This window comes from Aphanomyces astaci (genome assembly GCF_000520075.1).
Source record: "Aphanomyces astaci strain APO3 unplaced genomic scaffold supercont1.51, whole genome shotgun sequence".
Lineage (NCBI taxonomy): Eukaryota > Oomycota > Saprolegniomycetes > Saprolegniales > Verrucalvaceae > Aphanomyces > Aphanomyces astaci.
Window position 1 is genome coordinate 333,103 of NW_009798314.1, and position 15,092 is coordinate 348,194.

At 55.0% G+C, this 15,092-nt stretch overlaps 7 protein-coding genes across 12 annotated transcripts; 6 read left to right on the top strand and 1 right to left on the bottom strand.

The window, feature by feature from the left end:
- The first annotated feature begins 34 nt into the window (after positions 1–34).
- On the top strand, positions 35–2,823 carry H257_13870 (STE/STE11 protein kinase). Of its 6 annotated transcripts, XM_009841551.1 has the most exons (6): positions 35–544; positions 590–759; positions 813–873; positions 921–1,169; positions 1,454–1,604; positions 1,659–2,823. In XM_009841551.1, exons 1-6 carry the CDS (start codon positions 462–464, stop codon positions 2,742–2,744), a joined length of 1,800 nt encoding a protein of 599 aa, XP_009839853.1. In that variant the 5' UTR covers positions 35–461; the 3' UTR covers positions 2,745–2,823. The 6 variants fall into 6 exon arrangements, with proteins under 6 accessions (XP_009839853.1, XP_009839855.1, XP_009839857.1 ...); XM_009841553.1 differs by having other exon boundaries at positions 1,454–2,823; XM_009841555.1 differs by having other exon boundaries at positions 590–1,169; positions 1,442–1,604.
- H257_13871 (hypothetical protein) lies at positions 2,074–3,931 on the bottom strand. The gene is made up of 3 exons (XM_009841557.1): positions 3,352–3,931; positions 2,983–3,294; positions 2,074–2,920 (listed from the first exon to the last, which is right to left on the bottom strand). The coding sequence occupies exons 1-3, from the start codon at positions 3,914–3,916 to the stop codon at positions 2,760–2,762; spliced, it is 1,038 nt and encodes a 345-aa protein (XP_009839859.1). The 5' UTR covers positions 3,917–3,931; the 3' UTR covers positions 2,074–2,759.
- Positions 3,932–4,222: 291 nt separating this feature from the next.
- H257_13872 (T-complex protein 1, zeta subunit) lies at positions 4,223–6,372 on the top strand. Its single transcript, XM_009841558.1, has 4 exons — positions 4,223–4,652; positions 4,704–4,883; positions 4,940–5,489; positions 5,835–6,372. Exons 1-4 carry the CDS (start codon positions 4,239–4,241, stop codon positions 6,323–6,325), a joined length of 1,635 nt encoding a protein of 544 aa, XP_009839860.1. The 5' UTR covers positions 4,223–4,238; the 3' UTR covers positions 6,326–6,372.
- A 1,192-nt stretch (positions 6,373–7,564) lies between these two features.
- On the top strand, positions 7,565–8,601 carry H257_13873 (hypothetical protein). Its single transcript, XM_009841559.1, has one exon. It carries the CDS (start codon positions 7,618–7,620, stop codon positions 8,464–8,466), a length of 849 nt encoding a protein of 282 aa, XP_009839861.1. The 5' UTR covers positions 7,565–7,617; the 3' UTR covers positions 8,467–8,601.
- Positions 8,602–8,751: 150 nt separating this feature from the next.
- Positions 8,752–10,755, top strand: H257_13874 (serine/threonine protein kinase). Its single transcript, XM_009841560.1, has one exon. It carries the CDS (start codon positions 8,781–8,783, stop codon positions 10,440–10,442), a length of 1,662 nt encoding a protein of 553 aa, XP_009839862.1. The 5' UTR covers positions 8,752–8,780; the 3' UTR covers positions 10,443–10,755.
- Positions 10,756–10,932: 177 nt separating this feature from the next.
- H257_13875 (TKL protein kinase) lies at positions 10,933–12,697 on the top strand. The gene is made up of 2 exons (XM_009841561.1): positions 10,933–11,039; positions 11,092–12,697. Exons 1-2 carry the CDS (start codon positions 10,964–10,966, stop codon positions 12,660–12,662), a joined length of 1,647 nt encoding a protein of 548 aa, XP_009839863.1. The 5' UTR covers positions 10,933–10,963; the 3' UTR covers positions 12,663–12,697.
- Positions 12,698–13,122: 425 nt separating this feature from the next.
- On the top strand, positions 13,123–14,993 carry H257_13876 (serine/threonine protein kinase). The gene has a single exon (XM_009841562.1). It carries the CDS (start codon positions 13,202–13,204, stop codon positions 14,930–14,932), a length of 1,731 nt encoding a protein of 576 aa, XP_009839864.1. The 5' UTR covers positions 13,123–13,201; the 3' UTR covers positions 14,933–14,993.
- The last annotated feature ends 99 nt before the right edge of the window (positions 14,994–15,092 follow it).

Genomic DNA, 15,092 nt, shown 5'->3' on the forward strand with positions numbered 1-15,092 from the left:
ATTGGTCTGATTTATTTTATTATCTTGGAAAGAGTAACGATAGTGTTCATTTTAATACTTTGTTTACACAGTTTGGAGCCGCGACCTACATTCCAACGGTGGTAGATCTCTACAGAGAAGCCGCCGCTCATGGCACTTGGCCGTGGCTATCAAGGAGTCGACGCATCCTCCAGATTCGTAGGCGAAGGGCGCTGCATGCTCGCAGCATGGAGAGCCCTTCGTGTCCGCGGGAGCCCGTATCTATAGACTCCCATAGAATCCACCAACGAAGAGCTTGCCATCACCAAGGACTCGTCCATGCAGCTCCACTGTACCGGAGACCCTCCGGTAGCTCCTCGCTCCATGTCAGTGTTGCCCTATGGCGCTTACCTCCGTCCCCCCGTGCATTCAAGCATAAGTACTGATACCGCCATGTAACCGCTGTGAAACGGTCTCGGACAAGTTGTTTGCAATGGGATAGCATGGACGCGTTTATATGGCAGCGCGGGAAACTCATCGGTCGGGGTCGATACGGCAAGGTGTACGTCGGCATCTTGCTCTCGACGTACGTGCATCCCTTGCACGCATGTCCGTCTGACATGTCGTGTAGCGCCACGATGATGGCCGTGAAACAAGTGCGCGTGCGGGACGAGAGCGGTCTGGACGAGATCGAAGGAACGTTCGTGCCCGTGGAAGAGGAGTCCATCGAGAGCATCATGGAGGAAGTCCGCATCGGTCGATCGCTGTACCATCCGCATGTGGTCGAGTACTACGGCGCTGGTACTCACTGCACCCTGGTCCAACCTCCATTTCTCATAGTGGTGATTCCATAGAACAAGACGGCAACATCTTCAACCTCTTCATGGAGTATCTCCCCCTCGGTTCCATCAGCGGGTATCTCCTTCTTCCTCTCCATGCTTACTTATCATTCTCACATGTAGACTGCTCAAGGGATTTGGACCGTTGGATGAGTCCATGGTGGCTGCGTATACGTACCAACTGCTCCAGGGGTTGGTCTACCTCCACAGTCGCGGCATCGCCCATCGAGACCTCAAATGCGCCAACTTGTTGCTGTCCGACTCGGGGTGCTTGAAGATCGCCGACTTTGGCGCCGCCAAAGAGTCGTCGTCCCATGCCATTCCATCGACGCATACTCGTACGAGTATCCAAGACGAAGGGTTTCACCACAGGTACATACACTCATGACCTACATTTTGTCCTTTGAATAACATTCCTTCGTTTTACAAACATTCCTCGTTTTTTTAATTCTATTCTTTGCCGCTTTCTTTTCAAAAGAGACGGAAACCCCGAAACCCCTGTATACTAATAGTTCGTCGCATCATGGGGGGGTGGGGTACATACACTCATGACCTACATTCTGTACTTTGAATAGCATTCCATCGTTGTACAAACATTCCTCGTTTTTTTTAATTCTATTCTTTGCATCTTTCTTTTAAGACAGGTATACTACTAGTTCGTCGCAAGATGGGGGGGTGGGGTCTCCATATTGGATGTCACCCGAGATCATCCGCGCGGACGGCCGCGGCAGCGACGGCTGGACCAAGTCGGACATATGGAGCGTCGGGTGCTGCGTGATTGAAATGGCCACTGGCACGCCTCCTTGGGTACAACATACATACATTCAATACTGTTATATGGTCATCATGGCTGCATGTCAGAGCAACTTTTCGAATCCGTTGACGGCCATGTTCCATATTGCGTCCGACACGGCGATTCCTGAGATACCGCCGCACGTGTCGCATGCTGCCCGTGCGTTTCTCACGCAGTGTTTCATCAAAGATCCGAGTGTTCGTCCCACGGCCGAGTCGTTGCTAAGCAACTCGTTCTTTGCATCGGTGCCCCCATTCGGACCCCATTACAGGTGGTTCAATGACATGACCAAGCCATTAGATGGCGGGTCCTGGTGGTTGGATCAACACATGCAAGTGTGGACGTATGGCGTTCGGGGCATCGGGGGGTGGTGGCTCACGACTGAGGACGACGGAACATGGACGTGGCAGCCAGACATGTCGGCCGTTGCGGTAGAAATTGCTACGTATTGGCTGTCCATGGCTCGGCAAGTCGTCCATAGAAACCCCGAAACTCCGAAACCCCGAAACCCCGAATGCCCACCTTGGCGCACGGTGCGAGTAGTGGCCGACTACATCGCGGCAGACGACACGGAGCTCAGTTTGGCCGTGAACGACCTACTGGTAGTCAAGGACATGGACGAGAGTGGATGGTGGCTCGGCACCGACAGTCGCGGCGGCGGCGACGGCTGGTTCCCCTGCACATACGTCGAGTGGGTGGACGGACCAAGTGCGGAGACTGGGCTGGGGGTGGTGCGGGCACTGGGAGAGTACGAGCCCACGACGGACGGAGAGCTGCGTCTGACGGATCAGGACCTGGTTTTGGTGCTGGAGGCCCCGCCGGACGGATGGTGGCGCGGCCGCCTTGTCGTTGAGAGGGGGGAAGCGGACGGATGGTTCCCGTGTACGTACGTCGAGTGGCTGCCGATGGTGGTAGCGACATGGACGTCTTCCAAGGAGGACGACGACGGGGGGGGGCTGAAGGTGCAGAGAGGCGATCGAGTCGCCGTCGTGACTGCCGACGATGAAAATGGATGGACGTTGGGGCTGGACCTGTCGAATGGCCAACAAGGATGGTTCCCCACATCTTATTTGACTCCCCCCCTCACGCTAAAACAACAAGAAGACAGCGAAGAAGAAGAAGAAGAGTATGTGGTCGAGTATCTAGACGTGTGATTCTACTAAGTATATTTATAAGCGATGTTGCTCGAGTTGAGCCACCTCCAGCAACTGTGCGACGATCTCGTCGTTGGAAGACCCCATGAGGTTGTCGTCACCCTGGCGGCTGTCGGTGTAATGCACTGCGGTCAAGTATGGCCGCGATGGGGCAAATTGCATCAGCCCCAGCATGACTAGAATACCCAATATAGCACCCAAAAAAGGCGAACAGAATGGAGAGGATATATATATATACCTTGGCGAGCCAGCCACGCGTCGGTGGCGGCGTACTCGACCTGGTCGTTCGTGAGCAACGGCGCCTCCCAGTTGGATGTTTGCATGGCTTTGGAGATCTGGAGATGCTGCCAGATCATCCCGAGGGCCCGGAGGTTGGGCTTCAGACATCCGATCTTGGTAGCTACTGGCAATGTGTCGACTGTGTTGACCACATGCGACGCCACGCGGCACTCGCGCAGCGATTTGAAGTCGAACGCACATCCGTGGCCGACCTTGATCGTGTCCTTGTTGGCTAGGACGTGCTGTAGCCCGGGAAACGTCAGGTTGGGATCTACTTAGGCGTTGCTTAGCAATGGCGAACATGTATGGAGCAGTAGATGGGGCGTACTCCACGCGCCACTCCATCGTACGCGGTACAGCAACGCCGTGTCGTGGCTCGCCAGCTGCACCAACGCAATGGGGCTGCTCGCGTAGTTCCGAAACAAACTCGGCTTGGTCTCGCAGTCGATGCCCACCACACGCATGCTTTCCAGTGCCGCACGATGCTGCAGCTCCTCTTCCGCCGTCGACACGACATGGATCGCCCCAGGGAAGACGCCTACGGGTACCTTGTCTTCGTAATCCACCATGGACTTGTCGCCGAAGTGTAGCAGCGCAGCACTGTTCGGTCGGAAGATGGGCTGCGCGAGGTACTCTGGCGTCAACGTACGCTCGCTCTTCTTGGCCATGATCTTCTCCCACCGTTTCACTTCCCGCGCCGAAGGTTCTCGCGGACCGCCGCGCTGCTTGTCTTCGAAAGCGGCGAGGTGTGCATTCATGCGATTCAAGGTCTTCTTGCCAAACTGCGAGTTCAATGAGATGCCGTCATCTTCGTACGCATTGCCTTGCCGTCGGCCAGACGACCGTCGGCTGGAGAAGCGGCGGAAGCCACGAGGGACCATCGCCGACTTCATGTTGTTCAACTCGGTGGTGATCGTGGTTCGGTGGCTTCGAACTTCGATATTCGAAGCTAAGAACGTGTTTGATTGGTGCGTTTTCGAAGAAACGTTTCGGACGTCTTGTAAATTAGAATCTCCCTTCCGTCAAAAATCACATCAATTTTACTCAAATTGTAGTAGTAATTTAATTGCTGAAAAATATTTATCCTCCGGATACCACATTTTTCCGGTTACGAGAGGGGGGTGTTTCGATTTCTGCATTTCAGCCAATGAGATTGCAGGGAATCCAATATGTGCATTCAGTATGCCTCATTTCTTTCCTTGGTCGTGATCTTCCATGTCTAGCGTCCGCACAGTGAACCCGAATGCCGAAGTCGTGGCGCGCTCCCAAGCTCTCTTGGTGAACGTCAGCGCCGCCCGCGGACTCCAAGGCGTGCTCAAGTCCAACTTGGGACCCCGAGGCACCCTGAAGATGCTTGTCGGAGGTGCCGGACAGATTAAACTGACCAAGGACGGGAACGTCCTCCTTCATGAAATGCAGATCCAACACCCCACCGCGGCCGTGATTGCCCGCGCGGCCACTGCCCAAGACGATATCACAGGGGACGGAACCACCTCGAGCGTGCTCTTCACTGGGGAGTTGCTCAAGCAAGCAGAGCGATTCCTCTCCGATGGACTGCACCCTCGCATCCTCGCCGAAGGGTTTGAATTGGCCCGCGAAGAAGCCCTCCGTGTCTTAGACAACATCAAGGTACGTCCTTTCCCATGTTTCATTCACCTCATTATCGTTTTTGGCTCGCAGGTCGACAAGCCCGACGTGTTGCAAGACCGCGAACTGTTGACCAGCGTGGCCCGCACATCCCTGCGCACCAAGTTGGACCAGCAGTTGGCCGACCAGTTGACCGAGATCGTCACGGACGCCGTCTTGACCATTGCGACGCCCGGTCGCCCCGTCGACTTGCACATGATCGAGATTATGCATGTATGTCGGTCGTGTGCCCATATCATGTTGCTTGGTTCCCACGTGCATGTGTGTAGATGGTCCACCAAAGCGCGGCCGACACCCGTCTGATCAAGGGTCTGGTGCTGGACCATGGGTCACGCCACCCCGACATGCCGTCTGAGCTCGAAAACTGCTTCATCATGACGTGCAACGTGTCGCTCGAGTACGAGAAGAGCGAAGTGAACTCGGGTTTCTTCTACAACAGCGCCGACCAGCGCGAGAAGATGGTCGAGGCCGAGCGCAAGTTTACCGACGACAAAGTCAAGCAGATCATCGAGCTCAAGCGCCATGTGTGCACGGACGAGAACAAGGCGAGCTTTGTGATCATCAACCAGAAGGGCATCGACCCCCTGAGTCTGGACATGCTGGCCAAGGAAGGCATCCTCGCCCTGCGCCGCGCCAAGCGCCGCAACATGGAGCGTCTGACGCTCGCGTGCGGCGGCATGGCCATCAACTCGACGGATGACATGGACGTCAACATGCTCGGGTGGGCCGGCAAAGTGTACGAGCAAACCCTGGGCGAAGACAACTACACGTTCGTCGAGGACGTGCGCCACCCCCAGTCGTGCTCGATTTTGATCAAGGGTACTTTTGTCTATTTTCCCCAATTTTGGCTGATTTTGGTCCATTTTCCCCAAATTTGGCTGATTTTGGTCTATTTTCCCCAAATTTGGCTGATTGATATATATTCGCCAAATCTATCAATTGTTTGTATTGGCTCTTGTATGGAAAGAGATCGTCGATTGGTGTCACTGGGAATCGAAGCGTGGATTTGATTGGCTCCTTGATTCATAAGCTGGGGTTTTGATTGGTCGAAATATATATATCGATTGTCTATCGACCGAGTGAACAATACTATTACTACCTACTTTTACTTGTTTAGTATATATACTGCCTCCAACCTTGTGTACTAATGGCTGGCGGCGGTAGGGCCAAACGAGCACACAATTGCGCAGATCAAGGACGCCGTCCGCGACGGCATCCGCGCCGTCAACAACACGATTGAAGACGGGAGCGTCGTACCCGGCGGCGGCGCGTTCGAACTGGCCGCGCACCGAGCGCTGTACGCGTTCAAGGACACGATCAGCGGCCGCGCCAAGCTGGGCGTGCAGGCGTTCGCGGATGCTTTGCTGATCATCCCCAAAGTGTTGGCCGAAAACTCTGGGCTGGACGTGCAAGATGCGCTGCTGGCGTGCTTGGAGGAAGGCGCGGCGTCGGGCGAGGCCGTGGGGCTGGATCTGTTCAGTGGCCAGCCCATGCTGCCGCTGCAGGAAGGAATTATCGACAACTACCGCGTCAAGCGCCAGTTTATTCACTTGGCCACGGCGCTGGCGTCCCAGCTGCTCCTCGTGGACGAAGTGATGCGGGCAGGACGGCAAATGGGCAAGAGCCAGCAGCCAGACGCCGGCCAAGACGAGTAGATACGAACCAAACATATCGGATAGTAATATTGTCCTTTTACCCCAAATTTGGCCGACTTTTGGCTCATTCGCCAAATCTATGCATCTAACGATCCCATTGGTTGTCATATCATGGACGAAAAGAGGATTTGATTGGCCCCTGGAGTATTGTTCTGGGTTTTGATTGGTCGATAAATTATGTGTCTGCCGAATCAATCGATTGAGCACCCCCACACTCCAATTCCGAAACGCCGAAACCACTGTTTAGGATTACTGGTACATGACGTAGCCAGCGTCACTTCCAAGGGTGTTTGGCCTTTGTGTATAGCCGAGGTCGCTCGGTGGGACTCGCAGGACGCCGGCCAGGGGGTTCGCTGGCTCTAGCACCAGACGAACAAGAGGCTCATCTCCCCCACAGTCAGCAGGCGGCGGTTGGTCTGTTGTTGTTTGCTAGAAGTGAGTCTTCAAAGGTGATCGAGTCAGCGACACGAGCAGAACGTGCCGAGGTGCATCGAAGAGACAACCTCCCTAGACCAGTGATGCTGAAGAGTCCAACGAAGCCGAGCGACCGCCTCTGCCCTGCGCCAGGTTTGGGTAATACTAGCTACAGTAGGGCCCAAAGCACGACGGAGCACTAGGGATGGCCGCAGAGGACAGCGTGAAGTTGGACGCGGTGTCTGCCAGGTACAGCAGTGTGTACCTGGTGCGGGGATCACATGCAATCACGGCGTACGACACGACCTGGAACACGACTCGACCATCGTGTTGAGGAGATGTCGAGTGCTTGCTTCCCTTGGCGCACTCCACCGATACAAAATTGAATGCGATGAAGACTACATAGCACGTGGTCGAACCCGTTGGTGAGATTTGAGAGCCTGCAGAACAGCATGAGCTTCGTCTGTCCGCGACTGATCACTCCACCACTTGGAGCGATGCAAGTGGCCTTGGAGTGGCCAAGTCAGACACAATCCAATGCACCAATATGCAGGACGGACATGCACGTGTAGCACATTTATGTCGTACACCTTTGCAGCTGTGATGTCTGGCGGCCAGATATAGCACAATGATCTCCCACACAAGGGTTGCGACGTGGAAGGCACCAACCACCACACGTAACGCAGGGTTCCATCTATTATGGGGCTTGGATGGCGCCCGACCAAGCGCGACCACTGCAGCCAGCGGGTATTCGTCATACATCATCAGGGATAAGTGTACGACATGAAACTGTTCGTATCTGAATTTGACCGGATGTTTCATTTTTCCGGATACTGGTTCAACGTTCCATGGAATTGATAGAGATCAGATAGAGATCGATGGCCGACGTCACGACGCCGCATCGGCGGTCGCCTAAATCTCACAACATGATGAAGAACATGTTCCGGGAGAGCGACGACGAGAGCAGCAGCAGTGATGACGAAGACGACGAGGAAGACGGCGACCCACGAGACAAGGAAGGGCTGTCCGCCGTTCCCCCACATGCCGACAACGACGACACCATGGCTTACACTGGCCTCTGTCATGATTTCCAAGTGGTCCTTCGGCAAGATCGTAAGAAAGGGATCGCCCATCAACTGTGGCCAGCTGCCACGTTCCTTTCGCATTACCTCGAGCAACACGTCGAGACGTTGCTTCCTCCTGGCACGAGCGTCCTGGAACTTGGCGCGGGCATCGGCCTCTGCGGCCTCGTGTGCTACAAGCTGCATGCGACGTCGGTGGTGCTCACAGACTTGCCGGTAGCCATGTCACTACTCGATACGAACGTCCTCCTCAATGCAGTTGAACCCGGCGAGCAAATCCCGTCAACCAAGCAGAGTGTGCGACCGATGGTGCTGAGTTGGGGAAGCGAGAGCGAGTTGGCGGCAGTGCTGGCGACCATGGACAAGTCAAGTCAGTGGGTATGTGTGGCGGCGGACTGCGTCTACTGGGAAGCCTTGTTCGAGCCGTTCTTCCACACCGTGCGGGCGCTGGTCGTGGACCACCATGTGGACGTGATCCTCGCGCATGTGAAGCGATGGAAAAAGGACGAGCGCTTCTTCAAGATGTGTCGCAAGCACATGCAAGTGATCCAACTCGTGGAGGACGTATCCCTGGAGCTGCAAGAGCACACGCAGGACCACCATCGAGTGATCAAGCGCATCTACCGACTCACCGCCAAAGTGTAGAAAATCCTCGACCGACTACTTCGTGTGGAAATTGATGTCAAGTATTTGAAGCCGCCTTATCCGGATGTCATTCTTGTTACGCACCTGCAATGCAACTCCCTTGATTTAGTGACTGTGTGTATTGAAAAGCATTGCTGGTTCATACGTTGATGGTCGTTGTCATTCGGTTGAAATCTTACATATGTCGTTATAGTCAGGGACCTGAAGGTAGTCTGTGTCTCGTTCGACGACAGTAATTGGGATTTGGGTCGAAATAAAACGTACATACGACACGTTAAAGACAACTTCCACCATAACCGAACGCATTTGACAAAATGGCAACGTTGGTCGTCGACCCGCCTCCATCGACGGGCACCACTACCGCTGCACCGGCGCCATTCCCGCTGGCACCATCATCCGCAGCCCCAGGAGCATCCACATCATTGGTACAAACCACTCCAACTCCAACCAAGAATTCGTCGAAGCCACCGCCGACGACAAGTGCAGCCCCAGGAGCGTCGCCGCCGCCGCAGAGCCAATCCCAAGGTGGAATGGAGGCGCCAGTCCTCCCTACCTGCAACATCTTCACGATTCCGTCACCCGTTCCTTTAAACTCGTCGACAACCCGAGCCATCGCAACCTGTGACAAAGCACTGATGGTGCAATGTCCTGTTGACGTCGCTGCATGCCAGTTCAGTCCGTCCGCGAAACCTGCTCAGCAATGGACCGACGAATCGCCTTCCACAGTCCACGAATCCGTCTGCTACAGCGCTAACAACACAACCAACTACATCCTCAACTGCATCGCGCTCGTCCCCACCGCTCCGACTGCACTCATCGCATCTTTTCCGCCAGAAACGACGACGAATGAGTCGTCATCTCCTTCTTCGGCTTCCGTCGGCCCCATCGTCGGCGGCATCATCGCTGGCAGTCTTGTGATCCTCCTGGGTCTGCTCTTCTTTCGACGCCGCCGCAACAACCCTGCCGCTTCCTCATCTAATGATCATCGCAGAAGTCCCATGTATAGCCCCCCGATGCCGCCTCGCTCCCAGCCATCACGTCCACCACCATCACAGACGGGGTTGGACTACTCCAACGTCCAGCACTTGCACAGGTACTTGGCGACTCATCCCAAGTTGAAGTCCATCTGGATGCATGACGTGGCATCGTGTCATCCAAAGCTCAAAACGGCGCCGCTCAAAGGCGCCGAAAGCAACCACGTCATAGCCACGGTACTCCGTCGCAAGATCGTCCTCAAGGGCATGGCGTACCTGGACGCGACGCCGTCCACCCGCCGCGCGTTCGTGGAAGGACTTGTGGCTGTCCATGGGATGTCGCTTTGTCATAAACACCTCACGACCCTGCATGGGATGACTCTGGTGGACACGACCGACGGCGTGCTTCTCTGCGCCGCCACCGACTTCATGGACCAGGGTTCCATCGGATCCCTTCTTCTGAATCCAAAGACGGCGCTGGATCGCCGCCAGCTCGCCGCCATCGCCGTCGCCATCGCGGAAGCCGTCACGTACCTCCATGACGAGCACGGGGTTGCCTTCGGCATTCTCGCCCCGGACAAAGTCCTCGTCGATGGATCGCTCGTCAAGTTGAATGTCCTCACGCTTCTCTACCCGTACTACCACGGCATTCGCACGACCAACTTGCTCAGCAACGCCGGGTCGTCGCTGCACCTCCAGTTCATGGCTCCAGAACTCCGGAAAATACACGGCAAGTTCACGCCCGAGGCAGACGTGTACGCGTTGGCTGTCATGCTGGGCTTTGTGTTCACCAGAACGTTGCCGTATGCTGACTTGTATCATGACAAGGGACTAGTGCGAGGTGATCTGCATCTACTAGAGTACCCCGACACGGCGCCATACGACTTGGAGCTGGTACCTGACGCGTTAAGACCCACAATGCGAAGGGCGCTGCAGGTCGACCCCAGTCGCCGACCGACGGCGTCCCAACTTCTGCGGGCTCTGGCAGCCTTGCCGCTGTAATGGTCAACGAGTTCTGCCTAAGATACAGGAGCACCGTACATGTGGCAAGGACGTATGTAGTATGGAGCGCAACATCCGTTACCTGGTGCTGCGCTCTCTCTCGCACGTATTTGGTTACTTCCTTCCCATCTACCCCTCGATTTCGCTTTCCCAATTGCCACATTTGATTCTCTGAACTGTAGTCAGGTTGGCATACAAAAGTCCACAATATGGTGCCCACACAGAAAATTAATATTCAGGGTTTCGATCAAGTAAACTTGATTTTTGTATGGAAAGGAATATTATTTTGACGATTGTTGTCTATTTCAATCCGGTACAAATGTAAGGACCTATATTCAAATAATTTATGCAAAATTGAACTTGGTTCGAGTAAGATTCAATCATGAATCTCGTAGAGCTGGAATACGATACAAACGATGAGATAATAATATCTTTTCAAGTCAAAATATATGCGACTACTTCTTGGAATGGTAGGAGCATATCTCCACGTTTTGGTTCAAGGTTTCTTCATTGTCAGTAGGATGATGCATCTCCGCGTCCAAACAGTGGCTGCCGCGGCTTTCATGCTTTCTTCCGCGCATGCTGCGGACGAGAATCGTACGTCTCCACCCCATGGCATCTTCATCACAATCTCACCTGCATGTCGTAGCGACGATCACATCCCCGCGGATTGCGGACTCGCAACGACCGCTGTGTGCAGTGCTGTGCTCGACCAGCATCGACAGCGACGACCCGAACCTGTGCACGTCCATCAACGTGACATGGGGAGGAGAATCGCAATGCTCATCCTTCTACGCGATATGTCCCGCGAACGCAACGTCGTGCATCCTTCGTACGACGGGACCGCAGCCGTCTACATTGTCCGGCCACATTAACACCACCACCTTTGCCTCATGCGGCCTGCCCCGTAACTCCTCCAAGCTCAGTCAAACCCTCCAATGTTCCAACTCTTCTTTCATCGTCGCGCCCCCTCTGCCAGTATCAACGGCCCAACAGCTTCCATCGACCACTGAAACGATCAGCTACACTTCCCGCGCAGCCACCACGACCCCGCCGCCGCCGTCTCACTCCGACTCGTCGCTCGCTTCGTCGACCATATCGTTGCTCAGTCTCTTAGGCGGATTCCTTGTTGTCGCATTCGTGTCCTTTGTCATCGTTCGCCATCGCCACCGCCGCCGCCGCCGCGATCCCTCGACCAAGGGCCCCGCCGCGCACGACGACATCCTCGACGACGACAATGCATACATGGCGATGTCCCCCAAGCCACTCCTTCCCCCACGAGCAATTCCTTCAGACGAGCAAGTCCTCTCCCCAACGTCGCCGACCTTTCTCGAGTACTTGGACTCGGTCGACGCTTTCCGATCGTTATGGCTCTCCATGAACGCCGTCCGACTGGTACCTGTGAAAGGCACGAGTCGCGGCCTCGTTGCTGCGACGGTCCAAGGAAACAAACATGTTCTTAAAGGCATCGACTATACCACGGTGGAACCATCCAATTTGTTTCGCTTTGGCCGCGCTGTCCAACTCGTCCTGGCGCTCCCCGTCCATCCAAATCTCACGCGCATCACCGGCGTTGCGCGCATCAACTGGACGCACCAGTTTGCTGTAGCGTCCGAGTTCATGAACAAGGGAAGCCTCACTCATCACCATGTGCTTGAATTTCGGTCCACTGCCGATGCACCCTTCCCGCGGCGCCAGCGACTGCGTCTGTGCGCCGACATCGCAGCCGCCCTCGTGCATCTACACGCGCTGGGCTGTGTCTATGGCATCTTGCACCCTGAAAAAGTCCTTTTGCATGAAGATGTTAACCAAGGGACGTTGATCGCGAAGTTGAACGTGCTTGCGATGATGGACCAAGCGTTTGTGGAAGTGCCGCAGTGCGCCCATCGCCTTGGCAGCATGCTCGTGCCGTACATCGCGCCGGAATCCCGTCACGAGTCCAAGACATATACGGCTGCAGGAGATGTATACGCCCTCGGGGTGATCATCGCACAACTTCTCACTGGACGAGTGCCGTTCGAAGCGACGTACCACGACCTAGGTTTGGTCCGCGGCGACGTTCACCTCGTCACTCATCCTCGCGCTGTCCCTTACGATATTGATGTGAATGAGGGCCTTCGAGAAGTGTTGCATGCGTGCTGGTCGGTCGATCCGTCCTTGCGTCCGACTGCAGCCGCCGTTTGGGTTGAAATTGCGTCGGCGTTGAGTACTACCACGTAGTATAATTATATTAATACAGTATTAAAATACCAAGGAATAATAGTTTGGACGAGTGCACTTGGCAAATGTATTGACATGGAATGATAGTATTATATACTACGTAGTAGTTAATTAAAACCATCTGAGAAATCTGATTGGCGTTCTTCAAAACATTCTATGATTTTGATTGGTGGATGCCTTGGTCATGCTATTGTACTTCGACAAGGACGGTTGCCATGTCAACAAAGCGTCCAAAGTACCCAACCTACACCATTTAATAACGTAATAACAACATTAATCAATACCAAGGGTATACCCATGCTATGAGCTTTTGAAAGCAACCGACATTAAGTACTCGTACTACGTTGGTCGTCTTTCACCTTGCTTTTTCCGTTTCGCTGTTACTTAATCTTACATTCACGGTCAGTAGACGACGAGCAGTCACCCCTCCTAAAAAGCAGTTTTATACTAGTATCTGCTTGGGATAAATGCGTTTTATTAATCCAAAATGGAGTATAACGTAAACAGCTCTTTTGCAATCGCATTAGTCGACGACCTCCATGTCCGACAGACCAGCACCTACCGCCGGCGCCGCCACTACCTCCACGATGCCTGTCGGTGCTGCCACGATCCGGCCTACCACAACTACCACGGTGCCACCACCCACATGCCTAGGGCTGTGTGTCTTCAACTCAAATGACCCCAAGGACAAGGACTACTGCGGAGTCGACCCCAGCACATCTACATCGCCCGCATCATGCTCCGATGGCATCCGCGTCGTGGTGCAATGTCCTTCCAATACTTCATCATGCCGCGTCCCCAGTAACCTCCCACGCATCCTTGGTGCATCAGTCCCGTCCATCTTAGGTGAATTCGACCGGTGGATCAGCCATGCTACAACCACCCCATCAGTTTGCAGGTCGACTCTTTCTTCCTCCATCAACGAATTTCCCTGTGGCGTGCCACGTTTCACCAATGCGCCGGTGGAAAATCTGGTCACGTCCTCCCCGCGCCCTGTCTCCACCATTGCGTCGGCTCTTGGTCCCGAGGCAGCCGTCTTGGGTCCGTCCTCCCAACCACCGCCGACGGACGCTTCATCTCCCGCGGCCCCCCTCGTCGGGGGCATCGTCGGCGGTCTGGTCGTCGTCGCCTTGCTGGTCTTTCTCTTGATCCAGCGATCCCGTCGCCGTCCGCCTCCTCCTTCTCCCGACTTGGAAGGTGTTCCGTACGCCGCCGCCTCCATCATTTTCACACCCAATCCACCCGCGCCGGTCGTCGCGTCCGCCGCCGGCTCTTCAACGCCGTCGTTCGTTCGTTCCGACATTGACGACGACATCATCCTGGACGCCAATCACTCGTCGTCCGCCGCCTCTCGACTTGTAGCCTCTCGGCCAGACTTGATTGAACTATGGATGCCGTCGCTGGACCAAGTCAAGCCAAACCCGCTCAAAGGAGGCGACCAAGACCTCAAGGTCGTGACGGTCCACGGCCACAAGCTGGTCGTCCGGTCGTCCTCTGCATCCGGCTTCTTGGACGCGGTCGAGTTCATCCGGCGCTTCCGCCATCCCCACATCACGTCCGTCGTGGGCGTCGGGTGTGTGCAGACCTCCCAGTCGGACGTGGCTGTCGTCACCGAGTTCCTGGACCAAGGCAGCCTCGGCGCGTACTTGTCCCGAACAGTAGAATTGGTACCATTAACTCGACTGCGCTTGGCATTGGACGTCGGACGCGCGCTGCAGTACTTGCATGCAACGCACAATCTCGCATATGGCGGCGTACATCCCGACAAAATCCTCGTCTACCGGGACCACGCGGCCTCGTTTGATGAAAACACGATCGTGGTGAGGGCGAAACTCAACGTGTTCCACCTCATGACGCACGAGCAACGCCACCAGCAACGTCACCAGCAACGCCACCTGTACCAACCCAAGCGAACGTGCTGCATCCCTTCGAGCGGCGTGCCCAACTTCATGCCCTTCCTTGCTCCCGAGCGGCGCCAAAGGATAGACCCGCCTACGAAACCGAGCGATGTGTTCGCATTGGCAGTCGTCGTCGGGATGATATGGACAAACGAAAGGCCCCATGCAGCGCTGTACGACCAACAGGGACTGGTCAGAGGTGACGTGTACTTGGCCACCCATCCAGAGGAGACATTCCCGTATCTAGAAGGAAAGCTGACTGGCATGACTCCGTCGCTGAGTCGAGTGCTCTGGCAGTGCTGGCACGTGGACCCTGCAGCGCGACCGACCATAGACGTGGTTGTGGCTACGCTTGAGCAGCTTCTTTCGTAGAAACACACTCGCTTAGTAATACTATTGGCTATACTAGTAATACTAGGTATGGACCATAGACCACAATAGACAGGCAACATGTGGTGGCATGATAGTACAGTATCGGCAAAGGACATGGATACGACGCTGTAAACCGTATCCTATGATCCAGGAGGTTCTT

Bases quoted from the DNA above. Each gene is read 5' to 3' on its own strand.
- H257_13870 (XM_009841553.1), top strand. From the start codon at position 462: ATGGACGCGTTTATATGGCAGCGCGGGAAACTCATCGGTCGGGGTCGA. The intron at 760-812 runs GTACTCACTGCA...GTGATTCCATAG, and splicing joins GGTCGAGTACTACGGCGCTG to AACAAGACGGCAACATCTTC. The intron at 1,170-1,453 runs GTACATACACTC...GTATACTACTAG, and splicing joins GACGAAGGGTTTCACCACAG to TTCGTCGCAAGATGGGGGGG.
- H257_13871 (XM_009841557.1), bottom strand. From the start codon at position 3,916: ATGAAGTCGGCGATGGTCCCTCGTGGCTTCCGCCGCTTCTCCAGCCGA. The intron at 3,295-3,351 runs GTACGCCCCATC...ACGCCTAAGTAG, and splicing joins ACGATGGAGTGGCGCGTGGA to ATCCCAACCTGACGTTTCCC. The intron at 2,921-2,982 runs GTATATATATAT...TGGGTATTCTAG, and splicing joins CGCGTGGCTGGCTCGCCAAG to TCATGCTGGGGCTGATGCAA.
- H257_13872 (XM_009841558.1), top strand. From the start codon at position 4,239: ATGTCTAGCGTCCGCACAGTGAACCCGAATGCCGAAGTCGTGGCGCGC. The intron at 4,653-4,703 runs GTACGTCCTTTC...TTTGGCTCGCAG, and splicing joins GTGTCTTAGACAACATCAAG to GTCGACAAGCCCGACGTGTT. The intron at 4,884-4,939 runs GTATGTCGGTCG...GCATGTGTGTAG, and splicing joins ACATGATCGAGATTATGCAT to ATGGTCCACCAAAGCGCGGC.
- H257_13873 (XM_009841559.1), top strand. From the start codon at position 7,618: ATGGCCGACGTCACGACGCCGCATCGGCGGTCGCCTAAATCTCACAAC.
- H257_13874 (XM_009841560.1), top strand. From the start codon at position 8,781: ATGGCAACGTTGGTCGTCGACCCGCCTCCATCGACGGGCACCACTACC.
- H257_13875 (XM_009841561.1), top strand. From the start codon at position 10,964: ATGATGCATCTCCGCGTCCAAACAGTGGCTGCCGCGGCTTTCATGCTT. The intron at 11,040-11,091 runs GTACGTCTCCAC...TGCATGTCGTAG, and splicing joins GCATGCTGCGGACGAGAATC to CGACGATCACATCCCCGCGG.
- H257_13876 (XM_009841562.1), top strand. From the start codon at position 13,202: ATGTCCGACAGACCAGCACCTACCGCCGGCGCCGCCACTACCTCCACG.